General features: G+C 47.7%; 1 protein-coding gene across 1 annotated transcript in view; it reads left to right on the top strand.

Moving 5' to 3' along the window:
• PLEKHM1 (pleckstrin homology and RUN domain containing M1) overlaps positions 1–22,298 on the top strand; it is a 40,953-nt gene extending 18,655 nt beyond the window's left edge. Inside the window, exons 5-12 of the mRNA XM_067556281.1 lie at positions 1,847–2,285; positions 5,542–5,782; positions 6,407–7,321; positions 9,129–9,274; positions 10,120–10,313; positions 12,428–12,491; positions 15,192–15,349; positions 19,847–22,298. Of these exons, the coding sequence (XP_067412382.1) occupies positions 1,847–2,285; positions 5,542–5,782; positions 6,407–7,321; positions 9,129–9,274; positions 10,120–10,313; positions 12,428–12,491; positions 15,192–15,349; positions 19,847–19,976 (2,287 nt within the window). The 3' untranslated portion in view covers positions 19,977–22,298. The remainder of the gene's footprint in view (positions 1–1,846; positions 2,286–5,541; positions 5,783–6,406; positions 7,322–9,128; positions 9,275–10,119; positions 10,314–12,427; positions 12,492–15,191; positions 15,350–19,846) is intronic.
• The last annotated feature ends 3,858 nt before the right edge of the window (positions 22,299–26,156 follow it).

Raw genomic sequence — 26,156 nt, 5'->3', positions numbered from 1 at the left:
CCCTGCGAGGGGGGGGGGTCTGCAGGCCTGTTTCCCACTCTCCTCCACCCCACTGTGGGGGCTGTGGAGGCGGCTGGGAGTGGGAGTGACAGGGGCAGATGCCCCTGGGGCGGCTGGGGAGGGATGGGGAATGTGACGGGCTCTGGCTCCCATGGCTCCCTTGTTGCGCGCAGCACAAGGGCGGAGGGGCCGGGAGGATGCTTACTCCTCCCCCCACCCCCCAGCAGCAGGAGCTCTCGGCCGCTGGCAGGCCTGAGCTGGGGTTGGCGCAGCTGCTGGGGATTTCAAAGCCCAGTGGCCCCTGGCTGCCTGCAACAGCGGGGGGCGACTCCTCCTCTGAGGGCCCGGCCGGCGATCCACCCCAGGCTGGTGCTCACCCCCCCCCCCTCCCGGTACACCACTGACTACAGGAGACCATAACGTGATTCAATTCTGCCTCATGTATCACCCTGATTAACAACATTGTCACCCACCTTTAGATTCCAAAACAACGTTCACTTCTTGAGATGATGCCAGAAGAACTCGCTTTGCTTTGATTAGGTTAATGATGGAAAGATTTTTGGTTGGAGGTTTAATCTGAGTTGAGATATTGAGAGCAAATGAGCATGAAACAGTCGCTTGTCCGACCAGAGCACTGCTGCTAATTGATAATTACAGCTCTGAAAACTTATTCTGATTGGAGGTTTGACACACAAACTACAGCCGGGCACATGCTGCATGATCAAAACAGTCGTGCAGAAATGCAGTGTATAATCCTAGTACATGTGCAAAGCTCTTCTGTGGGACCTACAATAAATAGTAGCTAAAAATAATGACTCCGGAGTGGTTTAAAAGCAACTCCCAAGTATATTCAGGATATCAATAGTTTGAAGGAAGCTTAGACGGAGCCCAACTCTTTAGCTGTTCTGGCCTTGAACACTATGTCACAGAAAGCTAATTAGTTTTACCTGAACATTTATTTTTCTTGTAAGTGTGGTGACTCACAGGAATGAATGAGGAGCTCTCACATTTTGAGTTGGAGAGGCCATTCTATGACTGTGCAGGAAAGACCTTTTCTCAGCACTCAAGCATTAGCACGCCTGATACAGAAGCAGTATTTCATGCCTCATCTCCAGTACATTCTAACATGCATGTGTGGGGCTAACGCACTGCAGTTTATCATGATTGGCAACCGTAGACAGCCAAGCTGCTGTGATGTCACAGGGTTTGGATACACAGTACCTTCGAAAGAGGAAAATCAAGAATGTTAGGAACAATATAGTTTGATAGGTGCAATGGCAGCATTTCTGCTGCTGGCTGGGACTCCGGGTTTCTGAGATCACAGAGGTAGGGCAGCCTGAAGAGTTGAGGTTCTGGCTCCACCACTTCATCACCCCCAGTGGTTTGATAGCTGGTATCTATCCCCAAATGCCTGGTTCGGTAGCTCTACTTCGCCCTTCCAGGGACTTGTTGGGAGCTCTGGTCATCCGTCCCTGGCAACTTTTAAATCAAGATTGGTTGCTTTTCTAAAAGACATGAGACAGAAAGTAAGGGAAGTCCTATGGCCTTTGTTGGGCAGGAGGTAAGACTAGAAGATCACAATGATCCCTTCTGGCCTTACAATCTATGAAACAATTATAGTCGATTTATTATAACCTAGACAAATGGCATGGATAGCTTGTGTAAGGCTGTACCATACTTCAGAGGCTGAAACCATAAGGGGACTTATTTTCTTACTGGATGTGATAATCACATGACAACTTCCGATCTCTGGGCACCAATTATGTCTTGTAGTTTATCACTAGGCGCAGACTTTTCTCGGTCTATTCACCTTTTTTTTTTTAATTTGCTTAAACTCTGTTTTAAGGGTATTGTCTGAATTCAGCAAAGTGCAGCCAAACTCTGAACCTGCAGAAGATCAGCTAGTTCCTAATCTGTCGGCGCCTTCCCCATTGCAGCCCGCATTTCCTCCTGCTGTCTCCACTCACCTGCATGTAAATGTAAAAGCAGAGAGGACTCTTTGTTCTGCACTACTTCCTGACACCGATAAACCACAGTCCACCTGTGCGGACAATCTAGCTAAAACCAGCAGGACACCAGATCCTCCTTTCCACATTACAGAAATACAGTTGTCTCAGCCATACCTAACGCACAATGATGCGGGAGACAAAGATTCATCCCACCAGCTTGACATTATTAACACAGAAGATAAAGATGGAACCAGTAAGATAAATGGTCATAAGGAAAGTCAAGAGGATCGCAGTCCAGTGACAGAGCTCTTTCTTTCACCAGCAACAGCTTGTCCAGTAGGTGTTACAATTATTTTTCCATGTTCTTAGACCTTTACAGTTAATCAAGTGGGGGAAGTGGTTAGGAAGTGTAAAAAGAATGTTATGTAGAAAGTGACGGAGACTTCCAGGTTGCTATTCCTTTTAAGTTAAGCCCGAAATACAATGTTTTTTGGTCTCCTTGTCATTCTGGTACTTATCAAGAATATTGCTATATATGGTGCATATGTACAGGTTCACTACAGAGTTGTAATGGAAAACATTCCTTGCTCCATCTGTGCTTTGTGCTGTAGCTGAAAGTCACACTGCTGCACTAGGCTTTGGAGAAATTCGTACTGGTTAAATTACCTGGCAAATGCATCACCAAAAGCTTTCAGAGCTAGGCAGCTAAGTGAGCCGAGCACGCATTAAGCACCTACATGGAAGGGTGGCTGGATTTTCCAAAGGGCTCATCACCCAGTAGCTCCTGTTGCTCTCAGTGGGGGGGGGGGGGGGGCATTCCTATTGTTCTCAATGGAGGCTGCTGAGCCCTGCTGAATATCTGGCCCGAGATCCTTTGCAATCTGAAAGAACAGTCTGAGAATTGGCATTCCACAACGGTAAGAGTTTCTCTTGATTTGTGGTGCTGAAGGAGAAAGCCAAGCAACGACTAGCCACACAAATAAACCTCAGTTTTCCAATGGAAAAGATCCGCGAGGCCCATCTAGTCACAGGGGCCCATGCAAGATCCTTCTCTCCAATGTTCAGTCTAGTTTGAATTTCCCAAGTGAAGGGGTTCCACTGTTTCTGTTGGCTGGCTGGAGTTAATCCCCTAGATTTCACTATTTGGAAATGTTTCCTGATGTTCAGGCCAAATTGTGCTTTGCTTAATTCCATCTCATGACTGATCATTATATCCGAATGCTTTTACCATATATCCTTACACCATCCTAAACAACTTCTCTTGTTGGTATCTACTCCTTTCAAATGCTCACTGATCATATTATCCATTCTGCCTCTTGGCTGTCGTTTGGTTGATTTATTGTAACCTTGGATATCAAACAGGAAATTCCATCATGCTTAAATACCTGCCATTGTCTTGCATGAGTCATTCCTCAAGCTGTATTCCTGATTCTAGAGTAAACATTGACTTCCTGTTCGTTGTGTATCTTGAGGCTGACTATCTTGTGTTTGGAGATTGTCCCTTTACCACACAGGAGGGGCAGTGGTTTTTCACATGTCAATAAGATTCAGGTCATAAGGATCAAATCATAAGGATGCTTGAAAATTAGATGGAACAAATAAGCAGTGATCATTATATTAGAGCAGCTTAAGGAACTGGTGGAAAATATAACCCAGTTGAACAACTCAGAGACAATCAGTATTTCTTATCATGAATTGAAGTCTGAGTTTGAAATGGAGAAGTGTCTTATCTAAGGTTTAAACTAGTCAGGAGCAGGTGTCGGCGGTTATTGTTCTAGGGCGCCTACACCAGTTTGCAGAACTCAGTGAGAGGTAGGCTGTACTGATAGAAATTTGCTTCAGGATGAGTTCAAAGTTAATGAGAAAACAACATATTTATCTTTTTTCCTAAAAAAGTCGTATTCGTATAAAGATTCAGAAGACCAGACATTCGACTAGCAGTGCGTGCTCTTTCTTTCCCTTTTTGTTTAGTGTTGACAAGCTAAGGAAAACTGTCCTTGTTCAGTACTGTTGTCAAAGTGAAAAACTAAACTAAAATGGCACCATGGGAGGATGATGTGCAAACTCCGTTGGCAAGGAAAAGATGGTTCTTCTAAGAGCCAGCATCTCAAATTCAACTTAGCACATGAGGTCCTTTTCCTTCTCGTGCACTTTTAATAATAATAAAAATTCTCTTTGCCAGACACATGAAAATAGGAGATGCTGGAACAAATTGGTAAATTAAAGAGCAACACATTACCGGGTCCAGATAGTGCAGCCCTGAGTTCTGAAGGAACTTGTGAATAGAGCTGCTAACCAAAATGTGCATCTCACATTTAGCTACAATACTGGAAGGTAGCAAATATACTACCTGCCTCTACACTGACCCTGGGCATTGCAATGATGAAAAATAGAATTTTCAAATGCCTAGATTAACACGATAGGATCGGGACAAACAAAGATGGCTTCTGTTAATGGAAAATAGTCCTTCTAACCTACTACAGTTTGAGGTCATCAGCAAAATAGAAGATAAAGGAGAATTGGACAAATTCCGACTGGAAATAACGTGTACATTTTTAACAGGGTGGGTTAACCACTGGAACAATTTACCAAAGGTTATGGTGGATTCTCCCTCACTGGCCATTTTAAAATCAGGATTCAATCTTTTTTAAAAAAGATGTGGTCTAGTTCAAACAGCAGTTATGTTGGGGAAGGTCCTACGGCCTGTTATACAGGAGGTCAGATTACATGATCACAGTGGTCCCTTTTGGCCCTGGAATCTAGGAATCTATGTAATTTTTTTGGACTTCAAAAAGTCCCTTGAGCTGCATGGGTTTAACTGAGAGCAGTATTTGATCTTGCAGTTGTGGTTAGGAGGGGACAGTCAACTAGGAATGTTTGACATGATTAAGCTGAAGTACAAGACCGGAGAAGTAGCTCAACTTGGATGCAAGCACCTATCCAAAGAGCTCTGTAGCACAGCACGAAGGGACTGGGTGGGAAAAGGTTGCCTCGTGTTTCTCATTTAGAAACAGCAATGGCCAGCTGTAGATGGATGTCTCATTCAGAGCTCAATGGCCAGCTGTAGATGGATGTCTCATTCAGAGCTCAATGGCCAGCTGTAGATGGATGTCTCATTCAGAGCTCAATGGCCAGCTGTAGATGGAGATGTCTCATTCAGTGCTTTGTGACCGAAGAAATGGTAGCTACAAAATTAGGTCTCTTTGGTCATGATGGGGCAAATGGAGGATTCCTTGGGGGCGTTTTGGAGGATGCTGAAGACTTCCCACCGTGACCTCCTGGTGAAGAGTTTTGTTCAGTTAACTGCATTGAACAAGGAGAGAGAACTTGTCATGGCCAGGCCCTGAGGTAGGACAGACTGACCTGTAATGAGACACAGAGAGCTGCTAGTGTAGCTTACAACGGGTTTTAACTCATTCAAATGTAAATACCGTTGATTTTGTAGGCAGTTAGACCCTGACTCTTTATGCATGTATGTACGTGCTTCGTTTCATACATGTGAACAGGCCCACTCCTGTGTAAAGTTAAGCATGGATATGTTTACAGGATCCTGGCCTAAGTGCAATAATATTTCAGTTCTTTTTTTAAATAGAAAAGACGGAGCTGGATATCAGAAGATGATTTCTACAGGCCTTCTCCAGAAGGGAGCAGTAAAGGCCTAACTGATTCCTACGGGTCTTCTCTTGAGGGGGCCAAAGAAGGCCAGTCCGCAGAACTGATCAGTGCATTCGATTTGGAGGGATGCTGCTTGTCCCCTTCAAAGACTGGGAAGCCCAAACCGTCCCCTGACCGGGAACAAAAGGGCTTCCATGTTGTTCATCGTCGGCAGATCGGTATGTGTGTTCCAACCAAGAATGGGCTGGGGGGACATGGGATGATAAGTGTCCAAATGAAGGGCTGATGCACTTTTTTTAGAATCCCTTTCTGCTGGGGGCGCTTGTACAGTGGGAAGAGATGAAAATCAGTTTGTTCTCTCTAGTAACTACCTTGCAAATCCTCCTTTTGGAAAGAAGTGGTTTACACCACATTACTCTGATTAGACCAGTTCTGAGCAGGTTTAGATGACACCAGAGGCCAGTCGTGGCAGCTCCGCTTGGGCGCCCAGAGTGGCTGAGCTCACGTTAACAGTGGTGGGAAATATTTAGAAAATGTCCCTAGTGTAAACCAAGCCCTAAGAGATGCCTTTCTCCCCCATGGCTCAGAACTGTAGTCACTGACCCCAATGCAAAGTGCATACACAGTTACAGTTCTCATTGGGGAGTTTTTACACACTCGTTTTGCACGAGTGTCAATGCACATGCAGGGCAATGGGAAAATCAGGCTCTTATCCAGCAGATTCAGCCGTGTCTCCTGAACATTTTTAATGCCTGTAACTGTTTTATTTGCATGCTAGTGTGAATTGTTTATTGGCTTGTCTCCACTTCCCTGTTTCATGGAAACGCTTTGTCTTTCCCAAGGTCTTTCCAATCCGTTCCGAGGCCTCCTGAAGCTGGGGAATCTAGAGAGGAGAGGACCAGTGGGTCTCTGGAAAGAGTTCTTCTGTGAGTTATCCCCCCTGGAGTTCCGCCTCTTCCTGGACCATGAAGAGCGGATTTGCATTGAGAATTACTCTCTGCTGCGGTGCGAGTCGCTGGGACTGGTTCATAACGATGGCCGCTTTGAGCTAGTGTTTTCTGGTAAGAAACTGTGCTTACGAGCTCCTTCTCGCGGTGAAGCTGAAGACTGGCTAGACAGGATACATGAGGCTCTACGGAAGTTTAGGCCTCAGCAAGAGGAGGAATGGGTGACGCTTGACTGTCCAGAAGACGACCTTGAAGGGCACACAGTTGGAGTGCTGCTCAGTGCCTCGGCAGCTTTGCTCCAGTACGACACCACAGCCGGAAATGCCTGTGATTGGACATCTTCTCTTGCACCCGAATTAGATGCAATTCAAGAATCGCTTCTTTATATGGATGTAGATAAAGCTTGGGCTCCTTTTATTTTTTCCTTGTCATTAGAAACTTTAAAATGCTTTAAAGTGAAAAACAAAGAAAAAATATTAAGCAACAGCTATGGAATAGAGACAATCCAAGACATTCTTCCTGACACAAGTCTTGGTGGGCCTGCGTTTTTCAAGATTATAACCTCTAAAGCCATCTTGAAGCTGCAAGCTGAGAATGCTGATGCCGCGGCAGCATGGAGGGGGCTTGTTCGTAGAGTGCTAACCTCATATCTAGAAACTGCAGAGGAAGCGTTGACACTTGGTGGCAATTTGGATGGGAATTCGCAGGCAATCTTGAAAAACACAGTCAAGGAAAATGGCTTTTTGTTACAGTATCTGGTGGCCATCCCCATGGAGAAAGGCCTGGACTGCCAGAGCTTCATATGTGCAGGTATGTGTTGGTTTTGATTTACTCACTTAGTTCAGCCACTGCTTGACTGTGTTAGTGGGACACCACAGCTGAAAGTCATGGCCACAGCCTGTGGGATAAACATGGGCAAATCACAAAGAACAAGTGGTTGAGGGAATAAAACCTTTTAGAAGTGCGTGTTCTAAAAGATCAATATTCCAGTGACAAATAATTTCACTTTCATAGCTTTATATTCCGTGTGCGACAGTCTTATGTAAAACATTCATTTACCCATCAAACAATACCTCCTAATATATGAGGTCATTTTGATTGAATCAGATAAAAATAATTGATTAATTTACTCTTTCTTTAGTATGGAAAGTTGATTAAACTTGAAGAATCACCTTCAGGCTTCTCTGTGTCTCTTCGATAATGTTTCCTGTACCCTACATGTTTTGTTTTATATCCTTCCCTCTCAGTCTCGAACCGTCTCAGGTGTGTGTATTCATTTCTTACACTTCAGTTCCCTCGGTCCTAATAGAAGGTATTCCGCTCCGACTGATAGATGGAAACAGCAGATTGAGTGTTGTGTAATGCCAGCCCAACTTCCTGTCTCTGGCAAGTGGAACAACCTCTCTGTCTGAGCTTTGCTTTCATCTGTCTTTAGTCATTTTATAACCCTTTAAACTGGCCTGATTTGAAATCTAGATTTTCCATCAGGGCTTCTGTTTGCCCCTTGCTCGCTCTCAGGAGCAGCTTATAGCCCATTTCAACTACCACAGGTTGGAAGATAAGGGTAGGAGTTTAGAGAGAGACCCTGGCCTCCAGCGGTCTGTAGCATTAGACTCCTACACATACAATGCATTCTCCTCTCCACCTGCTGAGAACTGTACGCGGGAGCCTGCTCAGACTGCTGCTGCTTCCACGTTCACTGACCCGAGAGAGGGTGAACATCACACAGTGAGGAGTTCCCCATGTGACACACAAGCCATTGTTGGCTCCTACTGTGGGATGTGAGTAGCAGGAAGAAATCATTACTCAAGGTCTCACCAAAATGAACCAACAGGGGAAAGCAAGGTCTAACTGCTCCTTCTGAGTGTTTCTACATCCCTGGCTGAGCCTGGACATTTTTTTGCCTAGCCACAAAGGAGACAGCGTTACTAGCTGGTCACTTCCATGGAAATAAGGCACACATTTTTAACAGTGAGAGTAACTAACCATTGGAACAACTTACCAAAGGTCATGTTGGATTCGCCGTCACTGGCAATTTTTATATCAAGATTGGATGTTTTTCTAAAAGATCTGCTCTGGGAATTATTTTGGGGGCAGTTCTCTGGCCTGCGTTACACAGGGGGTCAGACTAGATGATCACAGTGGTCCTTTCTGACCTTGCAATCTATGAAATTCCCCAAGCCAGAAGGTACTGTGGTCTTCCAATATTTGCGACTTAAACTTAACTTGTTCTTCAAGAGCTTCGTCTCTTTCAAAAGTTCCTTTGTTTCTCCAGTGAAAACAGCTTCTGTTTCCGTATAACTTAGGATGCTACCCTAGCCACAGAAACAGATGCAGCTTTTACACTGAGAGTGAATGTCAAACAGTGTTAGATGGATTTTAAATCTTTCATAAGAGGGGAGAGGCTTTTTAAAAACTGTCTTAACATTAACACAGATTTTAAGGCATCTCCCTTCAGAAGAGGGAGACTTGAATACTGCAGGTCTGTTCTTTCACTCGAGCAACCCCCAAAGATCCTAAGGATTAAAAGGTCTGTGCAGTTTGGACCCATCTTCAAAGACGAATGGGGGGTTTAGGGCTTGTTACTATCTCACTGTTCAATCTCTCTTCTTTTAAGGCTGCTCCAGACAGATTGGATTCTGCTTTGTGAAACCCAAACTTTGTGCATTCTCTGGCCTCTATTACTGTGACAATTGCCATCAAGATGATGAGTCTGTGATTCCATCGCGCCTTATCCACAACTGGGACTTGACTAAAAGAGCAGTAAGTCGATGGATGATCCAGGCAGTGGTTTACCCAATTAGTTCAACATCCCCCCGTTCAGCAAAAAGGCTGATATAATCCTTGGGTGTATGAATGGGGCAGTAGTGAGCAGCCGCAAGAGGTGATATGACCTCTATAGATGGCATTGGGGAGACCAACACTGGAATATTGTGTGCAGTTCTGACATCCAAACTTGAAAAAGGATGTTGAAAAATTGAAGAGGTTGGAGAAAAGAACCACAAAAATAATTTGAGGGCTGGAAAAAATGCTTTACAGGGCGACCGTTGGGAAGTGCCGTCTGTTTAGTTTTCAGAACGATCAAGAGGTGAATTAGTTACACCGTGTGTGTATCTTCACAGGGAGAAAATTCCAAGCACTGAAAGGCTTTTCAGTGTAGCAGAGAAAGGCAGAACAAGAACCAATGGCTGGAAATCCAAGCCAGACCAATTCAAATTAGAAATAAGACACGTTTTTAACAGAGAGAGTGATTAGCCATTGGAGCAAACTGCTACAGGCGTGGGGGATTCTCCATCTTTTGGAGTCTTCAGATCAAGACTGGATTACTTTCTGGAAGATGTGCTTTAATCATGATTACATTTTCTGGCCTGTGTTATGTGTGTGTGTGGGGGGGGGGGATGATGATCGAATGAACTCTTCTGCTATGAATCAGCATTTTTGGTGCTCAGACAGTGACTGTTTCTTCCTCCTATATGCTTCCCTTTTAAACTTCCTTTGCAAATAGGCAGTGATCCAAAGCCCACTGGTGTAACTGGGAACCGTTCGTAGATTTCAGTGTGCTTTGGTTGGGACCCTAGAAATGACAGGGGTTTTCTTCTATATTTTAGGTTTGTCGACAAGCTTTTAAATTCCTGAGTCAAATCCGCAATCAACCCTTAATCAATCTGAAATTGGTGAATGAAAGCCTGTACGATCATGTGGAGAGGATGAGTCAAATCTGTAGAAGGCGAGAGCAGCTGAAACTACTTGGAGATTACCTTATAATGTGTCGCAGTGGGGCCTTAAAGGAACTTAGCAAACGGTGAGGCCCCTCTAAGAATTCCTATGCATCCTAACCTTCCGGCAAGGCGGTGATCAACCCTGAAAACCCCCCTTCTTCCAAACTGTCTTCCTCTCAACCTTCACCTGACTCAGATTCTCACTTCTCCCTCTGTTCTGTCCTTTCCCCCAAACTGAGAGAAGCAGTGCCTTCAGTGCAAATCTTCAGACTGATCTGCAAAGGACATGAGGCCCTTAGCACCTAGTTATCCAGCCAGGGGTCCAGAGAAAGGCTCAATCTAGTTCTTGAGCTCAGTAACTCTGGAGAAGACAGAATTAAGTGAACTCGTGGGAGCTAGAAACTGCTGAGTTTTAATCCTGACTCGACCACCGGCCTGACAGTGTGAGCTCGAGCAAGTCATTCACCCTCTCCCTTACTCCCTTGTAAAATGGAGATGATATTTACCCACATCACTGCAGTGTGGGAGGATTCGCTAATGCCTTCATAATGCTTTGAAAACATGAAGTGCCAAGTAAGTGCCAGCTATTGTCCTGCTGCCCAATGTCTGCCTCCCAGCAAAGCCCATTTTATCAAAACAGTGGGTCAGAAATCACCTCCCCTCTCGACCCGAATAAGACAGAAAGCTGGGGGTCCATATATACCTTTAATGCCTCGGCTTACCCTGTGTGCTGCTGCCTCCATTAGATAGGGTCCTGCGCATTGTACTCTTGCCAGCTTTTGCTTTCTTAGCACCGACCTGTGGCTGTCTTGGAGATAGGTCCTGCTGCTGCAGGTGCTACTGGCTGGGCTGCCCTTGGGATTTGTGTCATATGCAAACTCAACCCCCATCTAAAACTCTGGGCGCCCTTGGCCTACCTTTAAAAACCCCAAAATACAGGAGATGCAAAGTAAAAATGAAATAGAGCAGCACGGTCTCTCTCCTCCCCTCTGCACACCCCCTCCCCTCTGATCACCAGTCCCATGACCACTGCAGCTTAGAACCCCTCCATGCACTTTCCCACTAGACAGCAATCCCATGTTGCCAACTCTGGGAATTGGACCATGGCTCATCAGAGTTGGCATTTTCCTTAAAGCCCCCAGCCCTTGGAGTCCTGTGATTACATGAGCATCTCAGCTTAGTGTTTAAAGTAAGTTTCTAGCCCTCCTGGTTGAGGAGAAAAGCTGGAAAATGTGGCCCTGAAACACCCCAACCAGAAGGTAAATTAAAAAGGTCCCAAGTTCTTTTTTTTGTAAATCTCATGATTTTTAAACCAAGCAGATGATTTTAAGCAGCCAGAATCATGACTTTTGAATGCTTGGAACTGGCAGCACGCCCTTCACCATCCTCAGGCTTCTGCCAGTGCCCGCCCAAACAGATGGTCTTTCCAGTGATCCCGGAAGGACAATAAACGGGAGCTGTGCTGGCCCACTGGGGGCAGAGCACTCCAGAGGAAAGGGACCCTCACTGAGTGTTCTGCCAGTGGCCATCCTCCCAATTCTGATGAGGGACATCAAGAGCAAAGGCTTTCCTGAGCACAGCTCTGGCAGTATGGCATGGGGAGTAGCTGTCACAGGTCAGGAGGTCCTGGGCCATTGGATGTCAGAGAACAGTCATTTCTCACCAGCTAACAGGATTTCTCCAACTCCCACTAACCCAGACATCCCACTGGTTTATCCTGGGGTCCTTGAGACTGTTTTCCTCTGACTTCTTTTTTTGGAATTTAATCGGAAGTCCTTGTAGATTTTGCTGTCGTGACCCAGCAAGTTTTGAGCAATCCTCTATGAGCTTGCTCTGCAGAAGAGTTGTGCTGGAAGAGCTTTGAGGTTTTCCCTGTTTCCATCTGCTGTTAGGAGTTGTTATACATCAGTTTCTGAGCCTGCACGTGTGGGGAAAGAAATCATGGTAAGAAAACACCATCCTGAACCAAGGCAACCTTCTAGCTTGAGGGGAAACAGCTGTGTAAAATTATTTAATAAATATACTCTCTGACCACCTCTCAAACCATTTTTAATGCAGAATTAACGGGAACAAAATCTGTGATAAATAATAGTCAAGTCAGATTTGCAGTAGCTTTCTTCAGAGTCCATGTCAACCTTTAAGTCTGTTTCAGACCTGGTGAAATGTCTGACACTTTTTGTTTTGTGTTTATTTGAAGACTTGATCATCGGAACTATCTCTTGGAATCTCCCCATAAATACAGTGTAACTGATCTGAGACAGGTAAGAGCTTTGCTTTTTTTACTGTGTCACCGATGAAAATGGTTTGCTTTCTCAGTATGGAAAAGAAACTGAAAGTGTGACATTATTTTTTGCTACTTAGGGCTGTCGAATTTTTTTTTTTTAATCGCAATTAATCGTGAGATTGAAAAAAATAGTCACCTTTAATCACATAGTTAAACAATAATAGAATATCAATTTACATGTATTATAAATATTTGTGGATGTTTTTCTCTCATTTCAAATGTATTGATTCCAGTTACAACACAGAATGCAAGGTGCACAGTGCTCACTTAATATTATTATTTTTTATTATGAATATTTGCACTGTAAAAAAGAAACAAAAGAAATAGTAATTTTCAATGCACCCCTACAATTACTGTAGTGCAATCCCTTTATCGTGAGAGTGCAATTTACAAACTTAGAATTATTATTACATAACTGCACTCACAACAAATCAGTGTAAAAATTCAGAGCCTATGAGTCAGAGCATAAAGGGGCATGCGAATGTTTAGCATATCTGGCTCGTGAATACCGTGCAATGCTGATTACAACAGTGCCATGCGAATGCCTGCTCTCACTTTCAAGTGACATTGTAAATCAGAAGTAGGCACCATTATCTTCCATAAATGTAAATCAACTTGTTTGTCTTAGCAATTAGCTGAACAAGAAGTAGGACTGAATGGACTTGTAGGAGGTGAATTGAAAAATACTATTTCTTTTGTTTATTTTTTACAGTGCAAATGTTTGTAATAAAAATAATATAAAGTGAGCACTGTACCCTTTGTATTCTGTGTTGTAATTGAAATCAATATATTTGAAAACGTAGAAAAACATCCAAAAATATTTATAATCAATTTAAATTGGCATTCTGTTATTGTTTAATGGAGCGATTAAAACTGTGATTGAAACTATTTTTTAAATCTAGTTAATTTATTTGCGTTCATTGCATGCATTAACTGCGATTAATTGACAGCTCTACTATTTATATCTGTGCCTTTATTTCCTTTGCTCAGGGTATATCTCTCTCTCTGTGTGTGAATCTGTGCATATATGCAGGGTATAGGCGTGTGGTGTTTAGTTCCGTATATAATATGGACCTAGCCTGAGCTCTAGTAGCTTACAATATTGATCCAGGGTTAGTTAACATTATAATCTACATGCAACCTCAAACCAAACCCTGCACATCTCCTACCCCTCCCATGCAGATAAGTGATGGATAGGCTTCAGAGTGTGCCCCGATGGGCCACAGACACTGGGTATGTCCAACCAAAGTTTGAGGAGAAAGTCCCAGAGTTGGGACCCTCCATTTGGATTGCCCTGGCCGCAGCCCCTACATGGCCGTATCTGGGGAGCTCCTGGGCAAAATGCAAGGAGGGATGGGGTGTCTCTACGGTGCACAGGGTTCAAACCATGTGAATGTGAATCTGCTACAGCCTCTGAGGCTAGTCACCAATAGGAACTTCTCATTTCAAAACGTTCTCAGGGCAAAGCCTGAGAGAATAAATGGCCCTTGGCTGTATTCCGGCAGCCCGACAGCCCTTGGGATTCAACCTTTGGTATTTCTGTGGTCAGATCTTGGGACTGTAGCAAAAGCAGCCAGCTGATTTTGCATGCCATGGGACAGATGGCGAGACAGGGAGTCTGCATGGTAGTCAAACTAGATGAGTCCATATAGTTCTGAGTCAGCAGCTGGATTCGCACCCAGAGCTGAAAAGGAAAGCCAGTACAGCAAGAGCACAGCTACATTTTGCATTTGCTGTCGCTCATGAGTGACCTAAAAGGCAAGCTCCTCAGAGAGCACTGCGTAATCTGCTCTGGTGACCTGGATATCGTCAGAGAAATGGATAGTCACCGTCCCAGGCACAAATACTCTTGGCCATTGACATCACCAGAGGCCAAAGAACCCAGCAGGGACCCAAAACCACTCTTAAATGCTAACTTCTTGGGCAGAGGGCAAGCGCCCCATTAACTGGGCCAAACTCCACCCCTGCCCATACCCACCAGATGGCTCTCTGCCCACCAGCACCACCTCTGTCTTGTCCCAGTTGAGGTTGCCCGTATCCAAACCCTTATCCCAGCAAGGCGCTAGGGGTGAAAGTCATCCAGCACACAGCTCTGCAGCAGTTCAATCCCGCTTCTGCCTCAAAACATAAGCTGAAGTGGAACGTAGCTGGCATGTAGCCCCTCTGCACAGGAGTGCATGTCACATGGGGAGAGTAAAGACCCTGCACCAGCTGGGCACAGTGAAAAAGTGTTTTGGAACCCGCATATCAGTGATATGCAACCCGCCTCACGATCTTCCCCCAGCAGCCTCAGGTACACATGGAACAGGAGAGGTGGTGGAACAGATCTCTGCAGATCTGCTGACCAGAGTGGTCTTGGGAAAGGGGAGACGTGTCAGTGCCAGAGAAAACGCCGTTTGACTCTGCTCCTAGCTGAATTTGCAGGACTGGCAGTTAGTAAAACACCTTTTCACTTGCAAATTGAGCAAATAGGCTCTGGAGTCACCAAACGGGGTCTGACTGGAAGCAGTTGCAGTATTAGTCACTTTCTGCGTACAGCCACAGTTTCAAACAGCAGCACTAACCGCCACCGAAGAAGTGTGAAGGAGCAGCTAGAGGTTGCACAAAGAAGCTTCACTGCAAGAACCTCCACAGACAAACTTCCCCAAAGTTATTTTAAGCTTTCTCTGTTCTGCAGATAGCTGATGGCATCTTTGAAGAGTACCTGCAATCTCTGATCCAGTTTGCTTCCCACCATGTCTATAACTGTGACCTCTGTACCCAACGGGGCTTTATATGTCAGATTTGTAACCACAGCAGCATCATTTTCCCCTTTGAGTTCGACACGACCATCCGGTGAGTGAAGATTTCTATTGTAACTTCCTGTCATGGGACCGTTAGGGTTTAAGGACAAGGGTTAGGGTTAGGAAACACCTGGCTGGCTTTTCCAGCCCTTCCTCCGGGGAGAGAAGAGAAGAGGCTGCCTCTGTAGGAGGCTCGATGAGAAATAGGTCTTGAGTTAGCCTCTCTTAGGTACTTTTCTGGTCCCTGTAACTGCAGTATCCCAGCGTTTCATGACCTTCGACAGACGTATCCTCACCCACCCCTGGGAGGCAGGGCAGGGCTGTTCTCTCTCTTTTATGGATGGGGAACAGAGAGACTGAAGTCTGCTTGACCGAGCTATGTCAGTGTGACAAAGCCACACCCCGAGCGGTGTAGTTAAGCTGACTTGACCCCCGGTGTAGGCAGCGTTAGGCCGATGGAAGAATTCTTTCATTGGCCGTGCTATCCCCTCTCGGGGAGGTGGATGAACTACACCGGTAGGGGCGCCCTTCCCGTCGGCATAGGTCGTGTTGACGCTGCAGCACTGCCGCTCTAGGTGTAGACAAGCCCAAAGTGACTGGCCCAGGGTCATGCAGGGACTTGAACCCAGGGCTTCTAAGTCCTACGCTAGCGCCCGAACTACCTGGCCGTCCTGTCCTCTCCTGGGTGGGTTGGGAAAGAAGACGGTGACTAGACAGCTGCCTGTTGTCTGTGCTGAGAACACAGGCAAGGGGCCCGTGTTAGGCTCCTGAGGCCATGCTTAGGCTCCTAAACTATTGGCCAGGCTGTCAAAAGTGCTGTCTTCAGTGGTTCTGGGGGTTATTTGACCTAGACAGGCCTCCTTCAGAAAGGGAAACCCAGCCCTAATGGAAAGGCAGTCCCCATATGCGGGAAATCAGAACGGTTGAGAGAGAATTTTCTGAGCCAATAGCAAAAGAAATTAAATCAGATGGTGAGAAATTTGCTAATTATGTTAGAAGCAGGAAACCTGCAAGAGAATCAGTGAGCGGCTGGATCTCCAGGGTGCATGGGGAGCAATGAAGGAATGTAGTACTGGGGGTTCAATCCTGCTAGGTGCTGAGCACTCTTGCCCTGATCCAGCAAAGCATTTAAACACGTACTTAACTTGATGCATTTTGGGGAGTTACAGACATGCTCAAAAATAATACTGCAAAGATTTGAACGCCGTTGTATAAATTGGTGGGATGCCCTCGCCAGGGATACTGCGTTCTCTCTGTGCGAACCGGCTGTAGTGGGAATAGGAATTCAGAGGCAAGTGATGAAAACGATGAAAGGCCCAGTGAGATTTCCGAATGAAGAGAGTGAAAAGACTGGCAGTCTTAGCAAATGGGCAAAGAAAATTGTTAGTGGTCTGGAAATAACTTCCCTGTGAAGAGAAAGGGAAACTGTTGAGAGCAGAGATGACCGAGGGGACAAAATATTGACTGGATCAGAGAGGGGCGGGGCAGCATGTTCCTATTTAACCTTTCCTACAACATCAGAACAAGGGGAACATTCAGCGAAAGTCAACAAATTTAAAATAGTTAAAAGGAAGCATTTGTTTACACTGTGCGTAATTAACCTTGGGGAGCTGAGTGTGATGGGATATCATCGAGCCCAACGGCTGAGCAGGTTTCGGAAAAGGATTCTTTTACGTTAATAATCCATGTCTGCAGCTAGGTAGCATTTCATGTTTTCTGACGTATACAAACCCTCCTTCGAGGCCTGATCCAGCCACTAACTGCCCAGGACCAGGGAGAGAGGTTTTCCCTATGGGCAGGTTATTCTGTAATTGTCCAGTGCAGGGTTTCTTGTGCCTTCCTCCTAAGCAGCTGGTGCAGGTGGCTCTTGGAGATGGGGTGCTAGAGAGGCCATTGATCTGCTTTGGCAGTTACTGTATTAGTATCCCATGCCTAGTAGCTAGTCTGGAAGCTCTATAAGAGATTCGTTGTACCGTGTGGACCTAACACATCAGAACGAAGGAGTATTTCCAGTCTAGATGCCCCTACAGAATGGATTGTGATTTCTGCCCCCTCATCTTAGGACAGGGACTGCTCCATGTTCAGTATCTACCTTGAGAGAGCCCCAGATGACTTTTCCCCATGTCTTCTGACTGATATTGCTAAGGCAGACCCACAGCAAGAACATGTTGGCCCCGTGTCCAGGAGTCGGTGCGCAGTACTGAACTCTGCCGGCGGTGGGGTGGGAGTGACGCATCCTGTCGGCTGCGATTTAAGGCTGCTAACCTCATCTCATTGAAGCAGTGTCGCTGTTGCTCTTCGCCTTGTGTGACAGCTGGCTGCCAGGGTCACGCCGTACATTACTCACTGCAGGATGTGTCTGAAACGACTCCTAAAAATGTCTGAGCAACATTGTCACGTTAGGAGCAGACGTTTCCTGAAACCATTTGCATGGCAGGTGGAGGCTCCAGTCATTTCCTTTTGGCTACAGCTCACTGGAAAACTCTCGGGGTGAAATCCCAGCCCCATTGGGTATTTCAACGCTGCAATTAAACGCCCATGGCAACAGATTTGGGTTTGCGGGGTTCAGGCTGCAGGACTGTAAAATGACTGTGTAGATGTTCGCGCCTGGGCTCTGGGACCCCACGGGGGGGGATGGTGAGAAGTGGCGTGTTGGCCACACAAACAGCGCAAGTCTGTGCTGCAGTGCTACAAAACTGCACAGCTCTCCTCCAGCTTCTCAGCAGGTGCCTACTCTATAGGGGAGCTTTCATCCTTTAATAATGGGACTCCACAGTCCGACTTACACAGCTGAGAGTCCGCGGGAGCCAGTGAAATTATTCTAGGTGTACACCTGCATGTCTCTGAGCAGAATTTTGCCCTAGTTCTTTCAAACTAGAACCGTGCTCTGGGTTTTGTGGCTCCCTGTGGCTTCTCCAGTTGTCAGTTCAAACGCTCTGGTTTTCTCCGCTTCCTTTGGATCAGCTCTCTGCTCTCAACACCGGGGCTGGCCTGCTGTTTCTCTGCTATGTGAAACTTGCATCATGTCTCTGACCAGACCCAGATTTACAGCATCAAAGGAGACGAGTGTGAAATCTGTTGTGTGCAAGAGGTTTGCTTTTCACACTAGTTGGTCTCCTTTAAATCTAGCTTGCCTTCTGCTCGAATGCAGGCTGCTGCAGTTGGCCCATTCAGCGAGCAAGATTTATTGGATGGGGGGAACAAAGCTAAAACAGGAGCTTAAAATACAGCACTTCTTGTAGCACCGGGAGTCCCTGCCTCCCTCCCTCTGCCCAGAATAGCCAGTTAGTGCCCATCATCACAGGGGACTCCACTACAGAGCCTGCTTTGGGTAGCTTGATTCAAGGTGTAATTTGCTGCTGTTTGCCTTTCGGGTTCATTGCAGGCTCCGTGTCAGAGCAGGGGAACCTCGCAGAGCATTTGTGCCTATGCAGGGAGCCTTCCACGATCACCGCCTAGCTAATCTCTTTCCAGACATCCCCACAGCTTACCAGGATCAAAACCTCGTCAGTGTTTTCTGCTGTCACAGAAATCAGGTTTTCCTTCCCAAGGGGGTCTGTTCTGCGCACCTCTAGGGCTTGTGGGTGTAACGTATGCCCCCTGAGCGACGGAAGTGACACTGATCTAAGCGCCGGTGTGGACTGGACAGCGCTATGTCGGCAGCAGAGCATCGCCCGCTGACAGCTACCGCCAGGCGCAGAGGTGGTTTTATTGTGCCGACAGCAGAGAGCTTCCCCAGACGCGCTGCAGTGGCGCAGCCGCATCCGCGCTTCTAGTGCAGACTAGCCTTAGGGTGCCTGCAGAGGCTTCTCGTCTCTCCTCCCTCGCAGCATCTGTCTCTGGCTGCCTGGCAGCACTTCCTGCTCTGTCAGATATGAACACAGTCTGGTGGGGGTATGGGGGAGGTCGTGGTGGGCCCCTAATGCAGGGAGGGAAGGGCAGAGTCGTCACTCTTATAGTCATTCTGAAATTGCTGGGTGCACCTTTCGCTTGTGCTGCCTTGCATTTAAAAATGGCTTTTCCTCCTTGCACAGCACCATCATTAGCTAGTTAAAATCAGCCCGCGCTCCCCAGGAGTTTAGCAATTCAGTCTTGAATATTTTCATTTGACCTTCCTCCTCTGAAGAGCTTTTTTCTGCTCTGACACTTATGTGCAAAGCCCTCTTCTTGCCTCGTGTTTCCCCTCATGCTCTTTTATCTGGAAACAGTAAATAACCTTCCAACAGCTGACACCAAACTGACCTGGGGACAAGAGGCTCCTCTGGAGCTTGTTCCACTGTATTTGGTGATTGGTGGGTGGTAAATTATCTTTGGTTGGTCTGGCTGGCAGAGTTAGTGTATTTGTGTGTCGATATTTATGCTGCTGGCTGGTTGTTGCTTTGGTAAGTCTAATCATTCTCAGCATTTGTGGGAGTTATGTTGAATCTGAAGAAATAGAAATCAACTCTCAAGTTTGACTCTCGCTATGTGGGGAATCCACATTCTCCGCCCTAGGTCTGATGATCCATGTGTTCCTGAAGAGATGATTTTGCTTTTGCTTTCCTTGTAGATGCAGAGATTGCAAAACTGTCTTCCACAGGGGCTGCCAGGACAGCATGAAATCCTGCCCCCGCTGCAAACGCCGGAAGAAATACCAGCAACTGTTGCAAGCGGATGTGCTCATGGAACCAAATATCTAGTGAGCAGCTCCTGGCAGATGGACTCTATACAGATCTATACGCATCTGCAAACTAGTGCCCTGGACACCGTGTGAAGGAAGGGAAAAGGGAGCGCATGCCAAGTGCCATTCAGTCCTAGTAAATACGTTCCTAACACTGCTTGGAACAGCTCCTGTGTGCAGCCGTTCACCAGGGTAGGAGTAGTCCTAAGTTGTACAGTGCTGTGGGAATGCTAAGGCCAGGTGCCTCTCCTAATGTCCAACAGAGAGAGCTGAGACGAGTCAGTGAAGTAAAAGCCTGCTGGCAAAGATTCGTGACTCGCAAAGTAACGGTGCTTCTAGTCACACTAACCTGGTGCTGCTTTTTTTTTTTTTTGCTGAATGTCCCTCCCTGCGAAAGACGCGTGTTCCATTTATTGAGCTCCGCTAGCTCCCGTCTTGGAGGAGATATCACTGGAGATGGAACTCGGATAGATTTCCTATGTGCAAAACCACAAGGTTTCCAGTGACGTGTCTATAACGCAAGTGTGGTAAAGTTCTAGTTTTTAGGATGTTCTCAGCACTGAAAACCAGGATTTTTCATACGCGACTTTGCAGAGCAACTGCTTCTCGCCTGCTTGGGAAAATAAACGTAGCAGCTGCCTACATCCGAACTGCCGGGGGAGCTTTTCAAGGGAAAAAAAAACCTGAAGCTGATGTGAAACTCTTGTGCCTTTAGCACTTTGTCCACAGCAGCTGCTCGGCCCTGCTGTTTCCATGCTGCGTGCCAAATGGGTGGGAAATACTGTGTGAGTTGGGGTTTCCAGAAGTCCCCCTGCCAGAGGAGAGTCCACGCTTCTCATCTTCAGAGAAACCTTGGGCTCTCCCACACCTAGCATCCACCAAGCAAAGAGGCCTTTTTAAAAAGCAAAACCCTCCTGGGCTGCTACTCTTTATTTCTTAGCCAATAATGAGGCTGCTACTAGATTTTATTTTCCTTTCACTCTAATATAGAGATTATTAAAGTTTCTGTAACAGGGACTAAAACGCTCCTTTGTGTCTCTTGCGGGTGGGCTCTGGAGAAGGCTCTAGACTGCTCTGGAATCCAGTTTCTACATTCTCAGTGGAAACACCTGCACAGCGAAGAGGGAAATCGGCTTACCCAGCCTGCTATTATGTTACCCAGGTAGATTCCTACCTTGCTTTAGTTACAAAAGAAGAGGTCACACTTTTATTAAGGGCTTCCTTGATTTGTAGCTGACTTGGTTGGGCCAGGCAAGCTGAAATGAAGTTGTGGGTTGTGTTTTGCTCCAGAAGAGGTTTCCAGTCATCATCAGTTTGTATCTGAATGGCTGAGCCGTGATCCTGGATCCAGCTTGCCTCTTTCCCAGCCAGCCACCCACCCACCATGCCTCCGGGACTTAAAGTGCAAGTGGTCAAGGGGCCTGGACCTGGAAACAAATTTTTTACTGCTCCCCCTGGGTTTCTCATAGCCCTGGCCCAGGAAGGGGAAGAGGTGACCTGCTGCAGCCCCCCCGGCCCAGGAGAGGAGGGGAGCAGGCAAATGTGATACTGCTCTCATTTCTCTAGAAAATGAGACCCACCCACCCGCTTTTCCAGAGCCCACATCCCTCCCCTTTGTCACTGCAGCAGCTCTTTGCTCTCTCTTCCCGGCTGCCTGAACCAACTCTCCAGTCAGTCTCTGCTGGGCCAGGCGGCCCCTGCTCACATTTGCTCTCGCTGAGCTGCTGCTTTCCCGATCTCCCCTGACAGACAGCGCTGCGCTCCTTCCTCGCTGCTTCCGCCCCATTTCAGTGCCGGCCCTGACCCAGCTCCTTCCGCATCTGATCTCTCGCAGAGCCGTGGAGTTTATTCTCCAAGATCTTGCCCTTTGCCCCTTGTCATCTCTCAGCTGGATCACCATAACCTTCTCCGTCTGACTGCCTCCCCGTGTGCCCAAACCCTGCTGCTCCTGCTCGCACCATGGCATTCCCCCACTGGCTGCCTGGCTGCTCCTCCCCACGACAAGGCTCCTGCGAAATCTTCCTGTCCATCTCTCTGCTGCCATTTCCCCCCATTCTCATCTTACACATCCCTTTGGCTCCTTCCCCTTTAGCTTTGTGCCCTGGGTCCTGCTGCTCCCTGACTCAGCCCCCAAGCACCCTTGGACTCCTTGTGTCCCTCTGAATTGGTAACTCACACATCCCTCCCTTTCCTGCCCCGCTGCTCCATGCCTTGCTACGGGTTTGTCTGTCCCTTCTCATGCAGACTGTGAACCTTCTGGGGTAGGGGACTGGGCTTATCTCTGTGTGGGAACTGACTGCACTGTGTACACAAGCGTTTTATAATAATAATTCTCATGTCTATTGTACCTTCCGGTCCGTGTTTCTTGCACTTTGGAGGGTCGTTCCTTCTATGGGCAGAGTCCCGTGTGTTCTGGCCCAGTGGCACCAGACTGCCCAGCAACATGCCCTCAACTCCACAGCGACGTCACTGCCCCAAAATAGCTTCCCTCCACTCCCGTCCTGCACCCCTGCCCCAGCACCGCTGGAAATACTCAGTGACACACCGTTCCTGACTGGCTGAGGCGGTCGTGTTGGTTTGAGCCGACAAGAATTTCCATCTACGCAAGAGATTTGTGTCGTGCTCATGAAAGCCTCCCAACGCCCCAGCCGGTATGTTCGCCGTGTCTGTGACCCACTCTCGCTTCTCCCAGGGATTTCAGCGCTTGACTTGTCACTTGCGAGGGTTTCCCGTGTGTCTGGGAGGTTCCCTTTAAAAATCGCAGCTGGCGAATCCCAAACTAGCATCTGCTGCGCAGACACACGGTAATGTCACGTCCCTCGGAGCTGCACCCAGCTCCTTCCGCTGCCACTGGGAGCTTTCCAGCCATGGAGTCTTCCTAGACACTGGTAAAATAAACCGTCCTGACTGTCACCCCGTTCTGCCCAGTCCTGGCTGTGACAGCCAAATAAGACAGCATCATCTCTGCGGGCTGCAGCCCTGCCACGGGCTGAGGGGTCGGAGTGGCTAAGCGTGGCAGGAAGGGCCCGTGGTTACTCAGCTGGCAGAACTTTTCCTTCTGCTCTGTGGTGCGGCGCGGTGGAAAACGGCCACCCACGTTCGGTGAGGATCCCATGACACTTTCTGTAGGAACAGAATTGTTAACCATGGCACCTGGGCAGAATGCCAGCCAAGGTCCTCGTGTTCTGCCTAGCGAAATGTCTCGGGGCTTTTGGTTAGATGCAGCATCCGCTGTCACTGCCTGTTCTGAGCTGTCACCGAGACGCAAAAGCCCTGCTGGGTAATGGCGTCCGCAGCCGGGGACTCATCCCGCGACTGTCACCATTTAAAAACCGGCTGATTCTCAGCGGGGGACTGTCTCATTTCCTGGGTTGGGGGAAACTGGTAGGGGGCACTGTGCGAGGAGAAAGATGGGGCTGGACCCTGGCAGATGTGCTGGAGATGCCCCCCACCCCTCAGAGGCAAGACCTTGCCCTCCCTACTCCCGGGCTAAGCCGCAGCAAGACGGGTGGTGCCCAGCAGCAGACAGGCCAGCCAGCGAGCAGGGGTGGGCACGGGGCATCTCCCTCTGTCACTTCTCCCTGGAGCTGGGTGGGGGTGGCGTGGGGCTCTGCCGAGGGGGGGGGGGGGGATTCAGCTGGTCTCAGCTCTGGTGCGGTCGTTGTGTATTTGAGTTACGCGGGAATGCTCGGGTCTATTTTAGATATTGCCAGTGGAGGCCAAGACATTGGCCGGGCATTTATTAGAGCCCCTGTGAATCTAAATAATACATCCGAACTCCAGAGGGGCCGGGCGGGGGGAAGGGGGCAGAAGCAAGACACACAGCTCGTCCTTATTACCTCAGTGCACCCACTTCAGTGGCCCAAGAGATGGGACCCCTCCCCAATGGGAGGTTATTCCACAGCCCACCAGCTCTTGCTTCCAAACATTCAGCCTACTTGGATCGCATTATTTCCCTCCTTCCACCCTGAGCAATGCGGGTCTCCTGGCTGCTTATCCCTCCAGTACTGGAGCCTGCAGCATGTCCTCGCTCACCCCAGGTGTAGGTATGTAGCTCTTGTAGTTACTCCCCCTTCACTCCCTCCAGCCCCCCGGTCGTTGCCATGACTCTGCAGACGCCCTCCAACTTGTCCCGATCTGGGGCCTGCCAGAGGGCTGTTTTCTTCGGCAGAATTTGAAGTGACTGGGCCCCCGTTCAATCGGCTTTAAACATCACGGCAGGAAAAGTCTGCTGCTCTCCGGGTTCCTGCATCTCTCTGAGCAGATCTGAAGTCATTCCACAGCTGGTTCATTCCCTGAGTATCGTCCAGCGCGGTCACTGAGAGAGGCAGACGCCTGTGGAACAAACCAGCGTGTGGTCACTAGACTACACCATGCTGGAAACGCACCGGGGGACAGAGTTAAAGCACAGGCAACCTTCATCCTGGCATTTTCTTTCTTCTGAGTGGTTGATTTGTGACCTTTTGTGATGTGATTTGGATTTGTGATTCTTTGACTGTAGATTGTTGTGTGTAACAGCCCAGGGTTTAAAAACCCATCCCCAAATTCTGTATAATTGAAATCTGCCTCCCAGTGGGGACAGTCATAGAATCATAGAATCATAGAATATTAGAGTTGGAAGGGACCTCAGGAGGTCATCTAGTCCAACCCCCTGCTCAAAGCAGGACTAACCTCTGCTATATCATCCCAACCAGGGCTTTGTCAAGCCGCAGCTTAAAAACCTCTAAGGATGGAGATTCCACCACCTCCCTAGGTAACCCATTCCAGTGCTTCACCACCCTCCTAGTAAAAAACTTTTTCCTAATGTCCAACCTAGACCTCCCGCCCTGCAACTTGAGACCGTTGCTCCTTGTTCTGTCATCTGCCACCACCGAGAACAGCCTAGCCCCATCCTCCCTAGAACCCCCTTTCAGGTAGTTAAAGGCCGCTATCAAATCCCCCCTCACTCTTCTCTTTTGCAGACTAAACAAGCCCAGTTCCCTCAGCCTCTCCTCATAAGTCCTGTGCTCCAGCCCCCTAATCATTTTTGTTGCCCTCCGCTGGACTCTCTCCAACTTGTCCACATCCTTTTTGTATTGGGGGGCCCAAAACTGGACACAATATTCTAAATGCGGCCTCACCAATGCCGAATAGAGGGGAATAATCACTTCCCGTGACCTGCTAGCAATGCCCCTCCTAATGCAGCCCAATATGCCATTGGCCTTCTTGCCAACCAGGGCACACTGCTGACTCATATCCAGTTTTTTATCCACTGTTACCCCCAGGTCCTTTTCTGCAGAGCTGCTGCCCAGCTCGTCGGTCCCCAGTCTATAGCTGTGCATGGGATTCTTTCTTCCTAAGTGGAGGACTCTGCACTTTTCTTTGTTGAACAGTATGTGGCAGCTGGGGAACATTGGACTCTGGCAAGTCACCAGGAGGAGGGCAGGGCTTCACTAATAGACTGACGCCAGCTGCTAAGTGATCACCTCGTTGAACGCTTTAGTGGATACCAGGAACGCTTTCAGAAACGGTGATTTTTTTCCTGCTCCGCTCTCCTCCCAGCCTTGCAACAGGCCAACCCCCTACAAGGGATTTGTAGGCACAAAGTAAAGAGTTTGAGTCACAAATGAGCAAGAAAGTCTTAAAACGCTGCACTTCTGCCCTCTCCGGCAGTGTTCCTTGTTTCTCAGCCCTTCTTCCCCAGAGAGCTGGGAAACTGCTGTGTTCTTTCTAAGCATGTACAGCTCTGAGCGCAGCTCAGTGAATGACAACACGTTGAATCAATGAAATGCAGGCTAGAAACATTCCGAGTTTGAATATGGGTAAATGTGTCCGTCTGGGAACAAAGAACGGAGGCTGTACTTACATTGGGGGGGGGTGGGGAACTCTGACTCTGAAAAAGATTTGGGGTTGGCTTGGATAATCCGTTGAACACGAGCTCCCAGTATGATGCGAGGCCAAAAGGGCTAATGTGACCCATGGATGCATAAACACAGTGTGAACTAGCTGCCTGGGGATCAGATCTTTGATGATAAAGGTAGTAACACCATCCAATGGCTGGAAGCTGAAACTAGGCAAATTCAGCCTGGAAATACGGCCTACGTTTTAACCACGGGAACAGTTTACCCAGGGTCCTGGTGCATTCTCCATCCGTGCAATTCTTCAGTCAAGGGGGGATGTTTTTTTAAAAGATTTGCTCTAGTTCAAACAGGAATGAATT

This window comes from Emydura macquarii, unplaced genomic scaffold (assembly GCF_026122565.2).
Source record: "Emydura macquarii macquarii isolate MOO-44397 ecotype Brisbane River unplaced genomic scaffold, CSIRO-AGI_Emac_v2 contig_1692, whole genome shotgun sequence".
Lineage (NCBI taxonomy): Eukaryota > Metazoa > Chordata > Testudines > Chelidae > Emydura > Emydura macquarii.
This window is presented reverse-complemented; position numbering and strand designations above follow the sequence as displayed.